A 19,921-nucleotide genomic window follows, 5' to 3' on the forward strand; every position below is an offset into this window, starting at 1 on the left:
CCCCCAAAGCCTCATGCAGTCATGAGTGGGGCCTTTTCAGGGGTGGCTGGATCTAGATTTTGTGACACTGGGATTGATTCATAGTGCAATGCTAGGCTTAAGGGCTCTAGGATTAAGAGTGTGAGTGCTATCCACCCTAAGTAGCCTGGATAAAATATAAGGGATAGAAAGAATTGTAGTTGTCACTTGCTTGCTTGTTTGCATGCTTGCTTTTCTGTCTTCTGCTTGCCATGAACGGATTCTCCTCTGAAATGCCCATCTGCCAAGCTACCCTGCCTTGGAGCCAGCTGATTATGAACTGAAACCTCTGCAAACTGTGAGCTAAATAAACCTTTCTGCCTTTAACTTTGGGTATCAGGTATTTTGCTTCAGTAACAAAAGAAAAGTAACTAAGACATCAATGAACCATACTTCCTACAAGAGATTAATTCTAATTCTTTGTTATGGCCTTCAAACTAAAATACAAATTTGGTTTAATTTTAGATGATTTAAATGTTAACTTTTTATATTAGTTAGGTAGAATAAACTGCTGTAAAATATGATTCCAAAGAAGTCAATGATTCAAACATAGTAAAATTTTTTTTAATTTTTTAAATAGAAGTTTAAGTTTTTTCTTAATGTTTATATGGGAGAGAGGAGTGATCCTTATAGTCAAGTAGAAGATACATCTTCTTTGATACCAAATTTCTATGATTGCCCTGAGAAGAAACAAAGCTATAAATACATACAAATACTGATACAAAACCAACAACAGATCCTTAAAAGGACAAATAAAAGAAAAAAGATAACACAAAGAAGACAGAGGGCTAAGACAAAACTGTGATGCCCACTGAGGATGAAACCTTCTCAACCTCAAGCTCAGATGACAATGAGGGATGAAATATTAACCTACAGGTCACATGAATTTGAAAGGTAGATAGATCACAGTGGTCGGAGGGAGGGCATGCTTGCCCTGGAATGCCAGCCTTTTTAAGTTTTCCCTAGGTCTCATTGTACAGAACGTTCTTCTCCTGTCTTGGTTTTCTTGTCACACACTGAAACCCCCCGGGGACATTTGGTCCTTTCTGCAGGGAGAGAACATGTCCACAACTCTTCAGAATCCAGTGAGGAAGAGACACTCCCCCAAATCGACTTCTGCAGCTCAGAATGGAGAAGTGGGCCGAGTACAACAGGTAAGGCCTGACCTCCCCCGCTCCAGGACACCAGGGTCCAAGTTCAGAGCTCACGTTCTCTGCTCAATTTACTCTATGCACACGCTGCAACATAGTCCAGGCAGTCTTGGGAGCTTGTTCTGTGCATTTACCTCCTCTAGATAGTTTGAAAAATGCAAATAATTTATAAATCCAGGCTTAACAAGATGACTGCAGTTGAATGACAATGCACCTTTTATCACATAACCTATCAACCCCAAAGTATTGGGTTGACAGCATGATTTCCAGGTATGCCCATCATGTACTTTTGTAGAGAAAAAGAAGGCATCCTTTGCTATTTCTTGGTTTTGTTACAAACTTGTTTAAAATTCAAAAGACCCTGGCTACTCTGTAATTATTGACATAAAGCCTTTTGGTTATCATCATTAAACGCATAGCTTTTGACAGATGATAGCCAACACGACATTGGCCAATAATGATAATTGAAAATGTTTTTTGCAAATAAGGTCTCCATTGATCATTAGAGCAACCAAAAAGAAGGCAAAATAAATGTTGCTCCTCCTATTTCATAGACTGGGAGATGTCAGCACTTAAACCATTAAGGCTTTTTTACACATTACATGTAGAAAGTTACTGGAAGAAGCAGAACTAACCCCCTGGACTCAGCAAACATTTCTGATCCTTTGTTCAAAACCTCTGAAATCAGGCATATTTTAGAATTCAAAAATGCTTTATTATTTTAGAAGGACAATGTGGTTTGTAATCTATATTACAAACACCTCCAATAGAATCTAGGGGCAGAATCCCATTCTTAAATGTACTGCCTTAATGTTTCTGCAGAAAGTCGTATGAATATTCACACCAAATGTGATCATATTTTACAGGGACTCATGGCAATACAAGTCCAGATTCACTGCTGAACTAGTTCATTGCAACCTACAAAAGCAGATTGGTTTCAAAATGCCTTTGATTTTTGCAGTTAGGGCTAAATAATTTTGGGTGTCTGTCCCATTTGGTGGAGATTCTGTTCTTAAGATGAAAAGAGAATTAATCGTCATAGCATCTTCGTAGTCCAAATCCTGTCTACAATGTAAGTAGTCATAAAATTTATAACACTTGTAGTTATAGATCACTGGCTTTATCTTTCTTTTCTTTCTAGAGCCTGTGCATACTGGAAAACCATCTACGTGGGGAACATACAATTGGAAAAGATGTAAGGCCAATTAAAAACTCTAGGTGTTGGGGCTGGGGATTTAGCTCAGTGGTGCTGCCACCTGCCTCACAAGAGCAAGATCCTGAGTTTAATCCCTGGTACCAAAAACAAAAACAAAAAAACACTCTAAATGTAACAAATACTTCCCTTTGCTACAAAAGCCTCATTCAGAAAATTTTTAATATCCTTTGAAATAACAAGATAAATTTGTTAGGATGTTAGGTGATTCACATTATACATTTTGAATTAGTTGGGTTGGGCTAATTGGTATAACGTACAGGCCTCAAAGTGTACACTGGCACAAGCACAATACAAGTTTATTTTTCATCCATAGAAAGAGGATGAAACAGTTCCCAAGTGGAGAATGTGCTCTGCTCAGCACAAACATTTAGGGCTCAGCTGGGGGAGGTGCTGATACCTTTTAAATGTGGCTTCCATGTCCCCCTGGAGATAAAAGAGGTAGAAGCAGAAATGTATGCAAACAAGTGGAAAGGGTGAGAAATATAAGAAATGATGACAAAAGGGAGAGTCCATGGCAAAGTGGTTTTCAGCCCCAGTCTTGGGATGGTTCCTGGAACAACCTTGACCAGTGGATCAGATAAAGCCAGAAGGTGGCTGGTGGTAGGATATTCCTAATCCTCCCACACAAGCTTCCCTTTTCCGATTTCCTTTTAAGCAGTTCTCTGCTGGATTCATTCCTAAGACCTAAGAACATTAGTATTTTCCATCTTTTTTCAGGGCTCAATAGTGGTGGCTCTTCCGAACTGAATCACAGAGAAGAGCATCCAGAAACCCTAAGAAGTGGATCAGGTAAAGAAGATTAGGATGCCAAGCCTTGGCCTGCAGGATGTCAGGAATCTGAACTAAAAGCAACTGTATTTCTGAGCACCTTGACTGCCTTGTATCCAGTTAATCCTGGGAACTCCTTCTCATAACTTTAGAAAATGGAAGGAGGCAGAAAATTATAAACTCATGTTACCAAGCTGAGTCTTGCTAAATGTTTGTAATTATATATTGTTATTATAGAAGAAATAAATGACAAGATGATGTTATCTTTTTTAATAACCACTGTCATGCCTGGTAACACAAGGATCCTAGATTTCTATTGATATAATGGTCATTTGTCACTTGTAATTGTAGAAACCTCAAAAGACAACTGGTCCTGCTATGTAATTATAGATAGAAATAAAAACTTTGGATCAATCACTCTCAAATGTTAGTATAGTTTTTGACAAATGTCCTTCACAGTGTAATTGGATTGTATTTTGCTACTTCAGTGTGCTTTGAAAAATATTCTGTCATCACAAAACCCTTAAGACTTAAGCAGGCTAACTCTTGCAGGGCTCATTTTGGGTTAAGGAAATAGATGTACACACCTGTAAGGGTCCGAAACATAAAGGAACAATAGGCACTAGCAATCCAAGTGTCTCACAGTGAATGACTATTATATGTAACAAACGAGAAGAAAAGACCTAATGCAACATGATCAGAGTTGAAAGAGGTGGTAAAAGAGACCCAAAATACTCACAGGGAAGTGCATCAGTACCTGATTCAAGAAAAAAAGCTTATTTAACAACAAAAACAAATAGTATATATAATAAGTTGCATAAAATATATGTGTAACATGCATATGTGTGTGTTTATATACACATTATGTACATATAATGTATAATATATACATATATAGGTATGTGTAAAATATAAAAATATATGTGTAATATACAGAGCCTGGCAAAAAAAATGTATACATCAGGAAAAGAAAATTTGCATAAATATTTTAATACTAAATTTATTGAGATATTATCAGATTAATACAAATTACCTCTGCAATTATAAAAGGTGCTCAAAGTGATGGCCATTCACTTCCAGACATTTATTAGTGCAGTGACTGCTGAAGTGTACAGACTTTTTTTTAGCAGCCTCCCTCCCTCCCTCTCTCTCTCTCGATATATATATAGATATATAGATGATATATATATAGATATATATAGATAGAGATGCATTTCAATAGAGAGGGAAAGATGAAAGTCACAGAGAGACAGGGTAGGAAAAGGACTATTTTGTATACAAAGTAGCTAAAAGGATAAATCCAGAAAGGATTAATAGAGAAACAAGGGCAGATTAAGAGCATTGCTGAAAAAACAATACAGGTAACTGCCAAAGAGACAGAGTTAGAAAAGTATAAAGGCAGGGCAGTGGGCGCGAACTGAAAAGGAGAATGAAGTGTAGCCACATAGAAAAAGAGACTAAATCTCTGTTAGATATGAGGTGGTCACTGAGTAGGTGTGTTGTTTTCTAAGCTCAGTTGAGCGTCCCACATAGTTCACATAACTATGTTGAGTTGTGTTTCCTGGTCACCTCTATAGTCTATAGACTGTTATTTCCTTATTTCTCATCAGTGTCTTGTCAATCTAAGATCTTCAAATGAATAGAAGAAGAGAGTCAGAAGGAATTAGGCCAATTAGCATGTGGTGGAAAAGCCAATTATGATACTATTAATCATTTTTGTTTTCCTTTGCACATGCAGGAAAAACTTCTTTATCTCTCCCCCCCAAACATGCACACACACACACACACACACACACACACACACACACACACACCTGTCCCTAGATTCTTAACTGCTTTCTACAGGTTTGTGGGGGCAAATGAAAAAGAAGAGTGGGGCCCCTGGATGGAGGGGGTGACCTTGAATGAATAACATAAGGAGTAAGAATGGGAAAGGTAGGCTTGGTTATTAAATGAGAAGATTATCTGAATAAGTTTTGAGTTTTCCTAAATGGACACAGATCCAAGTATACCAGAGTGGGAGTTTGGAGGAGAAAGGGGATGATTTCCAAGTTTCTTCTCAGAAATTATACCAGAAACATGGAAACAAAGTCTGTGATGGGCTTGCAACATAGAAAGCTCCCAGGGAACTGGCAAAGATAATAGAGCTGGCTGTGTAGTCATTGTCAAAAGAGCTGGCATTTGATGATAATGACAGTAGTAATCTGTGAAGTGGAACTGGATATAGATGAAAGAAATGGGTTTAAAGACAAGGACTGACACTGTAAAAACAGCTAAACGATCAATAAGAAGGTTGCCTCAGTAATAAAACTAGAGCTAGAAATATGAATGTAGAAAAATCAGCGGAATGAGATATATATACAGAAGGTGACAAAGGAGAGGCATGAAAGATGAGGCATAATGGAAACTATGTAGATTAAGTGTGAAAAGAAGAGAAAAATACTGAGGGGGATGCAGTGTAAAGAGGGAAGAATTAGAGAGATTGCTGGATCTGAGATGGACATGAAACAAAGCAACTTGATGAGAGGTGTACCTCACAGTAGCAGTGAGTTTTCAAAGAAAAGTGTTCTCGGGTATTTAAGGGGCCCCAGCACTCACCCAGATTACACGAAACCCACCTAAGCATTTCACCCACTCCTATGGCTTCAATCACCATCAGCAGCCTAATGGCTCCTAACACATCTCCAGCCTGCCTTGTAAACAGCCAGGAAGCCTCTGTCCGAGGTCCTGAAGGTCTTAGATGCCACTTAAATGTCTCTGGAGACCTTCAAACTCCAGATTGAATGCTTCCAAAAGTGTACGCATCATCTTTTCACCCTAAAACCAGTCTTTGTTCCTCCACTGTTCTTTATTTCTAAAACACACTATCAATTAGCACTTTCTTGCAAGTGGAAATTCTCAGCATCACCTATGAAGGGAGAGGACTTACACATAGGGAGGAATGATGAAAGAGAGATTTCAGAGGTAGAGCCACCCTTTGATGTAGGAGTGGGGAGGAGGGAGTCACTAATGTTGGGAGAAAGAAGAATCTTTAGACGGGAGGGGACACAAATGAACATCTACAAATCACAATTTAGGAGCAGAGCTGCAAGGACCTGGAAATAAATGTTCCTGTGTCATGTGTTCCTCGGAATGTGTGCCAGGAGGCCAAGATACAAGGATGGAAAGTGGGAGAGCATCTTACACGATGGGTAAGGTGCCCAAGGATCTTGGGATGGAGGAGGCTCATTAATACCACTGACACTGGGTATTACTATAGCAGGTGCTCAGAGTTCAGGGGGAACATCAGACAGACTCTGGTTCACCAACAGGAAATGGGCCCTCGGGCTCCCAGGCTCTGGGATATTAGGAATCTGAAGTCAGACTTCTCATTTCTTGTTTTACTTGACCGTGAGAACATGGTGACAAGAACAAGTCCAATCCAGAAGCCTGTTCTCTGTATTTACTTGACCCAACCCTTCTGAGAACCACAGAGAACCAAGCGCTCAATGGAAAGTTATGTTTAAGATCAGCTCTGCTGGTTAGAAGTGGATGCTGTCATACAAATACACTGGTAAAAATGGCAGTGTCTTACTTGTTATATTAGCACATCAATACTAAAGTGTTGGATTTATATGATTTCTACCCTTCTCTGTGAAACAAAAAAAAAAGCCGTGTTCTTGAGTTGGTAGATCTGGCAGATGGTGCTGTCACTTTGTCACAACCTTAGAAAGGCCTAGAAATAGAAACGGCCCTGGTACCTGTCAAGAAAAATACCCCAGATAACTAAAAGTAAAAGATATTCTCTGATATATAATTGATTTATGTAGTGATTTTCTATTAATTTTTGCAAATGTCTTAATCTTCATAAAAATGTAAACCCTGCACAAGATAACTGTTGCTCTTACTGTTACATAAAGGAGGAAACTGTACACAGGAATAATTAAGAGATTTCCCAAAGTCTTGGAGAACTAATGGAAGACCTTAGGCATCAATTCTGTACCTGTCACTTTCCAGAAGGGAGTCAAAGAAATGATACTATGATAATATTTGTAACTTTGATTTATAAGTTCCAGTTCTCTGATCACCACCTGTCACTTTCTAGATGCTGTGGATGTGGGAAACAATTCTACTTTGGGAAAAGACATTGGGAAAAGAAGTAAGAACAAATAAGAATTTGATGTTTATGTTACAAGTGAACTATTTTTTAATGCAGAGATTTATCGTCACTTTTCTGTACTTTTTGTATGACAAAAATGAATGCCTTTTAAAGTAACAACTTATTGTTTTCAAAATGCTTTTACCTTCATGATGTTTTTTATCCTGATTTAAAAATTTGTTTTCTATAGTCATTGGTCTTTTAAGAATACATCTGTGCATGTATAAATATATTTTGGGATATAGTTTTATTTATTTGAATAAGGTAATTTGATATACATGCTTTCTGTACACGTATATTTAAATTATTAAACTAGTGTACTATAGCAAAACAATAAACGTTTTACTCTTTTAGTTGAATTATTAAAAATGTTATTTCAGTGCTGCTTTAATATACGTTATTTTCATTTTCATTGTGGCAGGAACTTTTGTTTTTGGCCATTTGTTTTGCTTCTTCCTAGAAGTCTTTGTTGTTGGATGATATCAGTGTTTCCTGTTGGGACGATCAGATCATCTCTTTCTCACTATGATAACGTTAGGGATGCTTTTATGGTGCACACATTAAATCTGGGTCATGTGTGTTGCTCATAGTTTGTGTCCTAGAGAGTCTGTTGTCCTAACGAATTTTTACATTTTTCCGTAGTCAAATTTGGCAGCCATTTTCTCGCTGGTTCCTGAGCTTCCTTTCATATTTACAACAGCTATTTCTACCTCAAGCCTTAAAAATTACCGTTCTGTATTTGATTATAGAATGTTTGTGAAGTATCTGGTCACTTTAAATGTTTACACCTATCATCCACAAGGGATTTGTCTCTTTTTGTATATGTGAGATGGGAATTTAAAAAATATTCCTGATGCTATTGCATCAGGATTTAAGTTGCCACTTGGATCATGCAGCGACTTTGCCTATTAGTATATTAGTTTTTCTTTTGCAACTGAAGGAACTGAAGAAGAGAAAGGCTCAGAGATGGAATAATCCTGATGACTTACTGAGGACGAATTTTAGGATAAATTCAAGAAGCTCTCTCCCCACCCCCTTCCCAAGTGCTATGGAACATCTGATTCCAAATCCATTGAATTATCAGATTAATTGGGGAACAGAGATGTTTACTTATTTATCCATGTTTCATCTAATGTTCTCCCACTAGGAATTTTCTTTGTATAACTCGTGCACTTTTTGAATAGTTTCAAATATTGTATAAATCTGTATGTTACCATGAACATCTTTTTTCTACTACTTAGTAACTAGAGTGAGTTTAAATGAGATAAAGCTCTCAAAATTTTTATTTAACAGGAAATATTGGGTCATTTTATTGCCTAATTACATGTGAGGGGACCAGCATGCTACTGATTGAATGTAAAATCTGACAAGCATTTATACAGTTTAGGAAACCAGGTGTAACTTAAAATATTATGGCCAAAACTTATCAAGTAAGATTATCAGCCAGAACTACAAGTTTCCTTGGAAATTGGTTTATGAGAAGTGGCAATCATTTCTAATTTGGAGAAGTATTACAAGATCATCTTCAAATAACTTCCAATTATAAATTTAGAGAGTAGAAAAATTGGTAATGATTATAAATAGATATGTCTCTATATTTTACTAAAGAATAAGACATAGCTTCTTATAAAATTTCTCAATCTAATACTTCATTAAATTAGACCCTCTTAATTAGTTTTATAGTGCAGAATTCTCTTTCTCCTTCCACAGTGATGTATTGAAGAGACTTTTCCTTCATCTCTTTCTGTGATTCCTTTGTTAGGAAGACTTAGCATTTAAAAAAAATCTAGTCCCTGGAATTTCATTAGTTAGCTTTCTAAGAAGAGCAGACCCATAGAGCTCAATTTTATTGGCAGAAATAGAGAAAGGGGTGAAATAGATTTAATCAAAAACTGGTGAAACAAAATGTATATAGTTTTTTTCTACTATAGCACCTCATCCTTTCTGCTTTAATTTGAACCAGATTGAGACTCTTTAACTTTTTATTTTCATATTCCCTTCCTTGATTTCACCTAAAAACAAAATGTGAACAATTATTTCAATATTTATGATAACTTTTTAAAGACTACACCTTTATGATACTTTACAGTCATTCCTGCTACTTATAGGCTACTTATCCTTAGCCTCATTAAAATGCTTTTACATTTTTTTCCTTTTTTCTCCAAATACTGATGACTTTTCTTTATGTACCTCCCACTTACCAGACCCCACCCTTGTGGGTCTCATCACACTTCTTTTTTTATTGATCTATGTACTCATTTCACACTACCAGTCCTTGCACAACTTCTTTTCCTCATGAATCAGACCATCTACGACGAAGGCGGCAGACAGTCGGTCAGTCTTCCTTCAAGTACCTGTTCAGGGTTGATGGACAAATGGGCCTACTGGAGTCCATCATTACTGGAATAAGAGATAATTTGGTGGAATGGAAGGGAGATAGATAAACAAATAGATAGATGTGGGACTGCTTCTGGGCTTTCTAGCCTGATTCGTTGGTCTATTCTGCACCAACACATACCAAGCCTGAGTACATGTGAACCATGATAATTTCATAATATTGTCTCATTCACTTTCCTTTTTCAATTTTGTTGTCATGGCCATTTTCTCATCCTTGTGAATTTTAATATCATTTTGCCAACTCATGAAAACCCTGTTGGATTTTTATTGAAATTGAATAGAATAAATTGGGAGAGAACTGATATCTCTAAAATATTGAGTGTTCATAGTCATGAACATGAGATATCTCGTATTTATTGTTTCCTTTTTAGATACTCTATTTTTCATTTATTCAAAATTTATTTCCTAAACAGCTCAGTAGGGATAAAGAAGTGAATAAAGTCTCATCAAACTTAGTCTACTAGGAGCTTATATTCTAATATATATATAATATATATTTTAATATATATCACATATCATACATATCATATTTATATATATCACTTTGCCACCCTCTGTCATATCTAAATATGTTAACCTATTTAAATAGAAAAGTAAAATGACTTATAGCGAAAACCACTTGTATTTCAATGTACTCGAATCTTTGCCTTGTTAAAATGGAGTATATTGTTACAATATAATTTTCCTTTTGGCCAATAAAGCCGCCCAAAAACTGTGCTGCCCGGGTCAGGGGGCGCGCTCTCTGTGTCTCCGCCACTCCACCCCCAGCCCTGCGGCAATGTCTGAAAGGGATCAACAGCTGAGCCCTTGCCCATTCCTGCATTGGCAATGGTAAGAGCCTATGGGGTCCATATCTAAGCAGGTGCCTTTTTGTTCTAGTCATTATTCTTGGAATTACCCTAAAAATAGAGATAGTAATTCTACCACCATTGAGATGGCACCCGTTAGTTTACCCAAATTTCTGAAATCAATGTGTGTTCACTGGATTTTTTCCCCTATTGTATTTTTGAGCCATGACATTAACATTATGTTTCAGCTACTGGAAGTGCTTCACATTTACTCCTGGAGTTGTCAAAATAATATTGTTTGACTCCAGCTCTAAAATGCGTAAAGAACTTGCTCTACCACCCACAGTTCATCCTTCCCTGCACTTTGTTGTGGTTGTTGTTACGTTTGTTGTTGTTGTTATTGTGACATCATTTCTAGATTATCAGGTGAAAACACTCTCCTCTTAAATTTGGCTTCATTCCTCTAATGGGTTTGTTTTTCTTCCACGTACTTCTTAACTTCTTGTTAGAAATATAGACGAAAGCTTTAGCTTTCCAAGGCATGCCTCGGAATTGCAGGAAGCACCCTGCTGAGTACTGAGAGTTCTGACTGCTTAAACTCCTCAACACTCCCTCTTCTGAGATCAGCCTCTGCCTGATTTCAGTGATTTTTTTCAATTTCCTGTCTTGTGAATGGGAAAATCTCATGCAAATATGTAAAGGTGTAGCGCAAATAATGGGCATTGTGTGAGTGTTGGGTTTGTGTGGTTATTTTTCCATGAGATGATAACCAAGACAAGATGTTTCTAGCTAGGAATTAAGGCCCACAGAAATGAAGTAGAATGAAAACTTAACAAAATACTAGAAGACTTGAAAATAAAATCCTAACAGGCTATTAAAATATAAAGCTTGGGGCCAGGGATGTAGCTCAGCAGCACAGCACCTGCCTGGCAAGCATGAGGCCCTGGGTTCAATTCCCAGTAGCAAAAAAATAAAATAAAATAAAATAAAATATAAAGTTTGTAATTCTTTTATAATTTTAAGAGACTCTTTTCTTTCTTTTCTGTTTGAAGGGAAAAAGGAAAGACATACATGTAAAATAAACCCCCTCCAAAAAGGTAAGAAGCAATGTGAGGACCTGCTCTGTTTAGCTTGCCATGGTCCTGATCTTCTCTCTAGCTCTCACACCGCTGTGGCTCCAACATCTCCTACAGGCCAGGAAACAAACTAATGGATACTGTGGTGCATCATGTAACAAGGAGATCCCAAAATACGGGCTTAAACCAAACAGTTCTCATCTCTTTCATGCAACAGTGCAGATGTAATAGGAAGAACCTGCCTTCCTTGACACGTGGTTGCCATTTCTGGGTCCTGCCAGGCTAATGTGCGGCTGGTGGGGGTGAGGGAAATGGACAGAAGAATCAACCATTCATTTCTTCAGCAGAAATATTCTGCTCACATTCCAGCTTCCAAAACTTACTCATATGGCCAGAGCTGGCGAGTAAGACTAAGAAATATAATTTCTGGCTAGGTATTCACAGGTGCAGTTTTAACTATTATGAGAGAAACAAAGAATGATAATGGGGGAGGCAAACAGTAATCTGCCTACTTGTCCACGTTTGTATCCAAAATCTTGGATGCCCTCAAATAAGGAGGAAAATATAGACTCTCCATGGGTTCAGATCTAGCTTTTTTGTTACCTGAGACTGTATGGCCATTGGAACCTGGAATGCAAGGGTCAGAGACTCCTGATGGCAATTAGGAAAAGTGGGGGGAGGAGCAACTGTCAGAAAGAGTGTTGTGACTAAAGAATACTGGCAGTAGAAACACGAATCAATTAAGCAGAATCAGAGTCCTGCTACCACATCAGGTCCAAGGCTGGGAAACACGCAATTATTTAAGCCAGACTCAGCCCAAGCACACACCTCACACTGTGAACAGGAGGAGAAAGAAGATACGGGACACACTATTACATTCTCTGCGTCGGATTCTGCAGTTTTTCATTTCTCTTGACCCCAGTTAACCATTGAGGCTTAGCAATTACAAGGCCATAGGCTTCATATTTTCATTTATGTATTAGGCTCTTGAAAAATTACAGTACAGTAAAACTTTTAAAGCACTATTGTATAAAATGTGACTTTTTAGTGACATCTGCTTTCATATTTTCTATTATCTTAGGGAGAAAGAGAGGCGGGAGCAGAATTCTCTCCACACTGAGTAATGGAGCCCCAAGGAAAAGAGGTTGGCCAAAAGGTAAAAAAAGAAATGTTTTTAATAAACGTATCAATTTTCATGCTTTATTTTATGCTGTTAGTGACAGCCATTGAAAAACACATCGGATTTAGTGAATTTCCAAAATATGCCAGGGAAAGAAAGATAATAGCACAACAACAACAACAAAAATAACCTACAGATAAAGCTATGACCTGACCACAGGGGCCAGATCCTACCCTGCTGCCTCTGCTCAGCTGGTAACTTTGAACTCTGGAAAAGTTGGGGGGTGGGGTACGACCCCACTGTAACTCACAGGGACGTAGCCAGCCCTCCTCTTACCACCACTGGTGGTTATTGTGTGGACCTAGGTTAAGTCTAGACCAGACGTCAGCAAGCTGTGGCCCGATGGGCTAACCCACCTTCCAACTGTTTGTAAATGGAGCTTCATTGGAACACATTCACCTATCATCTATGGATGCTTTCACAATATAATTGCAGAGCTGAGGAGTCACAACAGAGAATGTGCAACACGAAACCTTGAATATTTACTATCTGGCCCTTTTCAGAAAAAAATTCCTGACTTCTGGGCATTTGATATTTTTTTAAATATTAGACAGGCTCTTAAAAAGTTACCTTCAAACAGTGTTTTCTTCAACATTCTATTTGCAATGCACTGTTATACACTAGAGACATTAATGCTGTTTTTCAATTTTCTTAGGGAGAAAAAGAGCCAACACTAAACTTTTGAGAAGAGTCCGAAAAAGAGGTAAAAAGAAATGATTAATAAACTTTTATCAGTTAAACATTTCAATTCCTAACCCATGTTCTGAGTGATAAGTCAATTTTTTTTTTTTGGTACCGAGGATCGAACTCAGGTCCTTGTGCTTACACAGCAGGCAACGAAACCACTGAGCTAAATCCTCGGCCCCGATAAGTCAATTTTCTCTATTTGCTTATGGAATCAGTAGCAAATATTGGGCTTTTCACAGACATTGGTCAATTTCGACACGACAGGCTGGTGATGTCTCCCACTCCACTGACAGTCCATCTGAGACCCAGGCTGCCGGGCCTGCACCCACCTTCACATTGGTGACATCTTGCCCTTGTAGAAGATCACAGACTCTGCACAGAAGTGAACCCTAGATGGCAACAGAAGACCTACATTCTAATTCCTACAATTGCTTTAACTGTACAACTTTGGTCTGGGATCTGCCTGTTTGACTCAGTTTCCTCATCTGTAAAGATGGAGGAGAGAGTGTCGAGTGAATTAGATGAAGTGTCCTGGTAGGGCCACCCAAGCCCTGATAGTCTGTGTGTATCTGAAGCAGTCTGGGAAGACCGTGGATGGCCCATTATCTATACCCAAGAAAGGAGCCCCAACTTGCATTTGATGGGCCCCCTAACCTCGGCTGGAAGGGCAGGAGCAGCAGCCCTAAAATTTATTTTAAGGCCTTCAGTACTGGCTTCAGTGGAATCAAATGCCCAGTCCCCCGCATGTGGTGTGCAGGGCTCCCTGAGAAACTTGCAGCCTCTACCGAGGCCACTGCCCTGAGCCACTGAGAAAGCTCAGGTGAAGAAGCAAAGCAGAGGCCAAAGAGAGAGAGAGATATCGCCAGGTTAGGTGCCTACTGCCATCCTGCTCTGCTCCTCCAGTCGATGCCTTGAACAGGGACACTAGGTTCAAATTTGAGTTATTTTCTTCCTCTTCCTAAGATCAAAGGCATAAAATTACCAGAAATCTGTCTTCCAAACATCAGGAAGAAAGTCATTTTGCAGTGACTAGTTGGGCCAACAAGCTTGGGAGCTCAGATTCTGCCCACAAGGCTTTCCCGGAGTTGGTGGAGGGCTGTGATTTGTAGGGTGACATTATCTAAGGGCATCCAGTTTGCCCCAAAAACCTGTAGATGTAAGTAATTCATGGAGAAAATTCAGTACATTTTCAAGTTTTAAAGGAGGAATCTCAAGGAGTATTGGAGAGGCTGGACAGTTTTAGAAGAACATGGAATTAAAATGCAAAAACTTCCTTGCAGGTCCCAGAATTCCCAAGGAAACGAATGTGAATTTCAATATTCCTGAACTTCCTGTGACCTGCGGTAATGCTAAGGGGACTCTGTATAAGGAGATGTTTAAGCAAGGTGAGTTTCATGGTCCTCCATGCTTTTCAACAGTAAAGTGTCCCTGTGAAGAGAGTTCTGTTGAGGGAGTAGACACTGGTGTTGGGGGGTCACTGTGTCCAGCTCTGGGCTTGGAGACTGACGGGGAGGATTTCTGATACCCAGGACATGGTCTTACCACACCCAGGCTTTGTGGAAGTGAAAGCATGCCAAGCAAAGTCAGCAAAGGGAAAAGAAACCTGGGCAAAGCCCAGAGGAAAGCAAGCGCAAGCTTCCCAAGAGTGCTGTCACATGGGAGTCACACAGAGGCCACTTCCTTTCCTAGCAGCCCACCGTGAGGACACACGTGAAATGTTTTCTACCGGGGAAGTTGGTCTGAGCATAGCTCTGGTAGTGTACCCCAGAATTCCAGACTTGCAGGAGGGGAGGCGGGTTCTTCAGAAACCACATTGCCAGTTAAAACAGTTCATGTACAGGGAGCCAATCCCATCCGTTCTGGGAGCTGCAAAACTGCTCCCAAAATTCATATCTCCACACACTAACCGAGGGCCAACCTTACACAAAAGCGCTCCTAAAGATAGTCTCAGGCCCGCCATGTTAACTCTTTTCTGAACAACACCCCAGATAGGCTGCAGTAATGGTAGCATTTGCACACTTTTAAATTTTGTAAAATGTTAGTCTTCCAGTGCCATATCACCTTCACCCGTGGCAAAGGCCCACAAGATGCCTATTTAGCACCCAGTACAAGGGCGGGCACTTCAACAGCTGGGTAGAAAATGGACAAGCCTGAAAAAACTCAACATCAACCTTGACAGGCCCCTTCCCTATGATACCCATTCAGCCTTAACCTAAGTGGGAAAAGACCAGATTAGAATTAGAGAAAAGAACTGCATTCAAGTTTCAGCTATACCAACAACGTATCAGTCCATTTTTCTTTACTATAACAAAATACTAAAGGAAGGATACTTCAGAAAGAGAAGAGGTTTGTTTAGCTTACATACAATTTCGGAGGCTAGATGCTGAAGATCCTCATGTGTTTGGCCTTTGGTGAGATTCTAATGGCAAATGGCATCATGGCAGAAGCCATGTGTAGGAGGAAGAGATAACACCACAAGACAGGAAGCCAGAGAATGATGGAGAATTCCCCAAGGGCAGTGGCATCAATGATCTAAGGGCCTCCCAGTAGCCTCACCTTTTAAAGAATCCACCACCTGTCACATCACCACACTGAGGACCAAGCCTTCCATCTTCGAACCCTTGGGAGACAGACACACTGAGAGTGTATTCAAACCAGGGCACACAGCATTCAGGTCACTTGCAGCAAGGCACTCAGTCTCTCTGACCCTGAACTTCCTTCCTTACAAAAAAACAATGATAAAACTTTCTCAGCATTTTCTTATGAGAAAAAAATAGGATAATAGATATAAAATACTTGGCAAATTATAATTGTTGTAGAATCAATATCTATCACGATCGATCCTCTCTCTCACGTGACAGTTGTATGGATACCAACAAATATAAATGTTTGCTCTATGACTCTACTGTCTGTGTAATTAACTTTTCCCTCTAGTTAACATTTCCATATGACTATAAACATCAAATGGCCATGAGCCCAAAATCTGAGAAGTAATTGATTGTCTTTAGTTCAAGGAACAGTTTCATATAAGGCGAGGCAGATGTGGCAGCAATGACAGCTTTCACATGCCAAACGGGGTTCACAAGGACCCAGCAGAAGGAAGGCAGGGCTATTCCTCCTCATCTGCCTCTCTGAAACTCATGTTGGCTCCATCCTGGGGCTCAGAAAAAGGAGGAGAAAGAAGTTAGCTCATTATTTAGGTCATTCATTTCACCTCTTTTTAATACAGTGAGGTACTTTTAAAAGGTAATGTCAGTGGTAATTCCTCTCCTGATTGCATGAAGGTCAAAGAAATATACACATAAGGCAGGGAATCCCTTCTGTCCTTGATTTTCAGACTGGGTGGGGTCCCTGGTGTCTGAGAGGAAGCACACACGCTCCTGAGATGGATCTGAGCCCAAGGGCACAGGATGCCAGGATGCTTGTCTTGGTTTTATAGGAGTCTCGAAGAAGAGCATAAAGGGTGAGGACGGAAGCTGGCTCAGCCCCAGGGAGTTTGAAGTTAGAGGAAATCACGCAGCATCCAAGAACTGGAAGCTCAGTGTGCGCTGCCATGGATGGACCCTGAAAGAACTGATGACGGTATTTGAGTGACAAATGGCTTCCAACAAGGATTCTGGTGTCACGATTCACCAACACCAAGCTTTAGCAGAGTTGCTGTGTCCAGAAAACTGTCATGATTTCTTTTCTTGGGTCACAGTGCAGATGTTATTACGAACAGACCAAGGTGTTGTCTTGGCTGGCTTATGTTACACCTTATCCTCTTAAATCGATCAACTCATACCCATTTGAAGGTAGGGCAGTAAGTTGTGGCCTTCACTCTGCCACTAATTAACTGTCAAATTTGGTGACATGGAAGTAACTTAAATTGGAGGATGAGGGAATTCCTTAAATTTGGTGGGCCAGTGTTAAAAGTAGCATCATGCAAACACATACCAGAAATAACACATCAACATAGTAGTCCCTGGGTTATGGGCTATTTCAACATTTCTTTTGTTAAGCTACCTCAATGTCATTTTTTAACAATTTTTCTATATTTTTATGGTGCCAGAATCTCACATATGCTAGGCAAGTGCTCTATCACTCAGCTACAGCTTCAGACTCCTCAAATTTTCTCTTAAAAAAGAATATTGAGGGATGGGGATTTAGCTCAGTGGCATCATGCCTGTCTCGAAAGCACAAGGTCCTGAGTTCGATCCCCAGTACTGCAAATATATATATATATACAGCATTTTTAATTGACTCCTTTCTCCTCTTATCAACTCCTGATATGGAAAAGTCAGGGACAGTCTGTGGCAGGTACAATGCTCCTGCTGTCACCTGTCCCTTGGATCATCTATCATATGCAGGAATGTTTCCTAAGCCTCATCTGCAACCACAACGGAGGAAAACAGGGGAGCCCCTGGCCAGGACTGCAGTGCGTCACTACTGTGATGAGACGCCCGCAGGAAGAGGGGCAGGAGCTCCAGGGTGTGAAGGTTCAGAGGGAGGCTGAGAGCATGTGGACCACTTCATAGAGCAGTTTGCACTGAGCCGGCCTCCTGGAGAAGAGCTCCAATGAGGACATTCTATGTACAGAGAAAGGGTGGCATGAAAATCTGTTCCTCAGTGTGTCAATGATAAGGGAATGATAAGGCTCCATTCATCACTGGGCAGTTTGTGGGGGTCCTGGGGCCACAAGAGTGAGTCTAAATCCTTCCATGAGTCACTGGGAAGCATGGGAAATAACCTCCATAAAGACATCTTGAATGTGAGTTCACAGTGAGAAACCCAGGTTGGAGTATCTGAAAGGCAACCAGAAATGCCAAGCTCACAAAACAAAAACAAAGACTCATCATAACATCAACCTCTACTCTCTTTCAGAGAGGATATCTACCAGAACCACCAAGTAGAAGAAAAAAGGTAATTATCCTATGATCTTCTGCCAATGTCTCCTCTGTCACCTTGCTGATTTTCCATCTCTATAGCTGTATAGTTTTTTAATTGACCACTCCCGATAAAATTCAATTTTATAATATGGTGCTGCTTTCAAACATAACACAAGAGGCCAAGACTTCCTCCAGCATTCAAACATATGTGACAGAGGGGTTGAAGGGAGGACAGGGGAATGGGGAAAAAAGAAGAACCAAGATACATCACGTAAGGGTACAAGTTCCCAAGGATGAATGTAACTGTGTTGTATGCCTAAAGTGTACCAATAAACTTAATGGAAAAAAATAAATAGTAAGATTGAACTGACCTTGTATACACATGTTAGAAAAATACTCAAATGTCGTCCTCTCTTAAAATTAAATATGAAAGGTGGGGCTGAAATTGGAAAAACAAGCACAATTTTGAAATCCACAAAACAATACATTTAACCACCTCCATCTCTGCAACCTCAGCTTAAATGCTGATTGTCTTTCCTTGTTTTTTCTGGGTTCTATTTTTAATGAAATAACAATGGAGCATAGGATTTCCTAGAAACATCCTATGGGCACTCCATAGAACCTAATGTAAAATTCTCCTTGGAATGTATATATCACCCAGAGAAGCAAATAACAAAACCCAGAATCTTTTCCTTTTCTTTCTATATTTCCTCCACTACACACACACACACACACACACACACACACACACACACACACACACAGAAGGGAAATCTTTTTCCTTAAGTCACACCTGAGAATATAGCTATTAAAGGCAGAAGAACCCTGTCAGGCAGCTGCTATGTTTGATGTGCTTTGAATCCCCAAAGACTCATGTGTTGCAGTTTAACCTCCACTGTGAGAGATTAAAGAAGATGGAAAATCAGTCCAACTACAGTGTTAATAGGTGGGGGATTTGGAGGTGATTAGAATTAGCTAAGAACATCATGACTGGATATTAGTGGCTTTTTAAAATTATGATAAATGTATTTTTCAATTTTATGTGAAAATAAAACAAAATTTCATAGCAAAATAAGAGAATAAGAAAAATTAATACAGTGTGTATCCTTACCCTAAAGTAGTTACTTACAATATAAAACATAAACATAAGGGAGTGAGAGGCCAAAAGATACGCACCACGCATGCCCTATCTACCTATCTACCTATCTATCTGTCCATCATCTGTCATCTCTATCTCTCTTTCCATGTGTCACCTTGGGATTCTGCAAGCAAGAAGGCCATCATCAGAATGGGTGCTTCAGCCTCCAGAACAGTGAGCTAAATGAACCTCTTTTCTGTATTCACCTAGCCTCCGATACTTTGTTATAGTAACACATACTGACAAATACAGCTTACTGACATGGAAAATCTCTTTTCATGGAGAGAGCCTTTGGCTTCACCAGCAGGGCTGTGCAGACTTCACTTCTGTCCCTGACACCGATTTCTCCCTCTCTGGAAGTAGTGTAGAGGTCTTGGACCAGCAATGTCCATGCTATGTGGACACCAGGGAAAGTGGTGAGAATTTGATGTTTTCCAAGATCTCTCTAAGGCTGGATATAAAACAGAACCTGGTAAAGGAGAAAGATGTAAGAACT

General features: G+C 39.6%; 1 protein-coding gene across 12 annotated transcripts in view; it reads left to right on the forward strand.

Moving 5' to 3' along the window:
* Nucleotides 1-19,921, forward strand: part of Sp100 (SP100 nuclear body protein) — a 76,372-nt gene that overhangs the window by 46,810 nt on the left and 9,641 nt on the right. For 11 of the 12 annotated variants that reach the window (XR_002390301.2, XR_002390302.2, XR_015450562.1 and 8 more), the window contains 12 exons: nt 1,071-1,172; nt 2,311-2,364; nt 3,103-3,174; nt 6,231-6,344; nt 7,238-7,291; nt 11,529-11,573; nt 12,634-12,708; nt 13,388-13,435; nt 14,700-14,804; nt 16,859-17,001; nt 18,283-18,321; nt 19,561-19,599. Coding sequence is in view for 7 of the 12 variants with exons in the window: in XM_021247062.2 (XP_021102721.1) it covers nt 1,071-1,172; nt 2,311-2,364; nt 3,103-3,174; nt 6,231-6,344; nt 7,238-7,291; nt 11,529-11,573; nt 12,634-12,708; nt 13,388-13,435; nt 14,700-14,804; nt 16,859-17,001; nt 18,283-18,321; nt 19,561-19,599 (890 nt within the window). In the remaining 5 variants the exon portion in view is untranslated. The remainder of the gene's footprint in view (nt 1-1,070; nt 1,173-2,310; nt 2,365-3,102; nt 3,175-6,230; nt 6,345-7,237; nt 7,292-11,528; nt 11,574-12,633; nt 12,709-13,387; nt 13,436-14,699; nt 14,805-16,858; nt 17,002-18,282; nt 18,322-19,560; nt 19,600-19,921) is intronic. The other variant, XM_004868035.4, reaches the window with a different exon arrangement.

The sequence above is a fragment of the Heterocephalus glaber genome, unplaced genomic scaffold, assembly GCF_053883595.1.
Source record: "Heterocephalus glaber isolate CG9 unplaced genomic scaffold, H.glaber_assembly_v1.0 deba00001004, whole genome shotgun sequence".
Taxonomy (NCBI): domain Eukaryota; kingdom Metazoa; phylum Chordata; class Mammalia; order Rodentia; family Bathyergidae; genus Heterocephalus; species Heterocephalus glaber.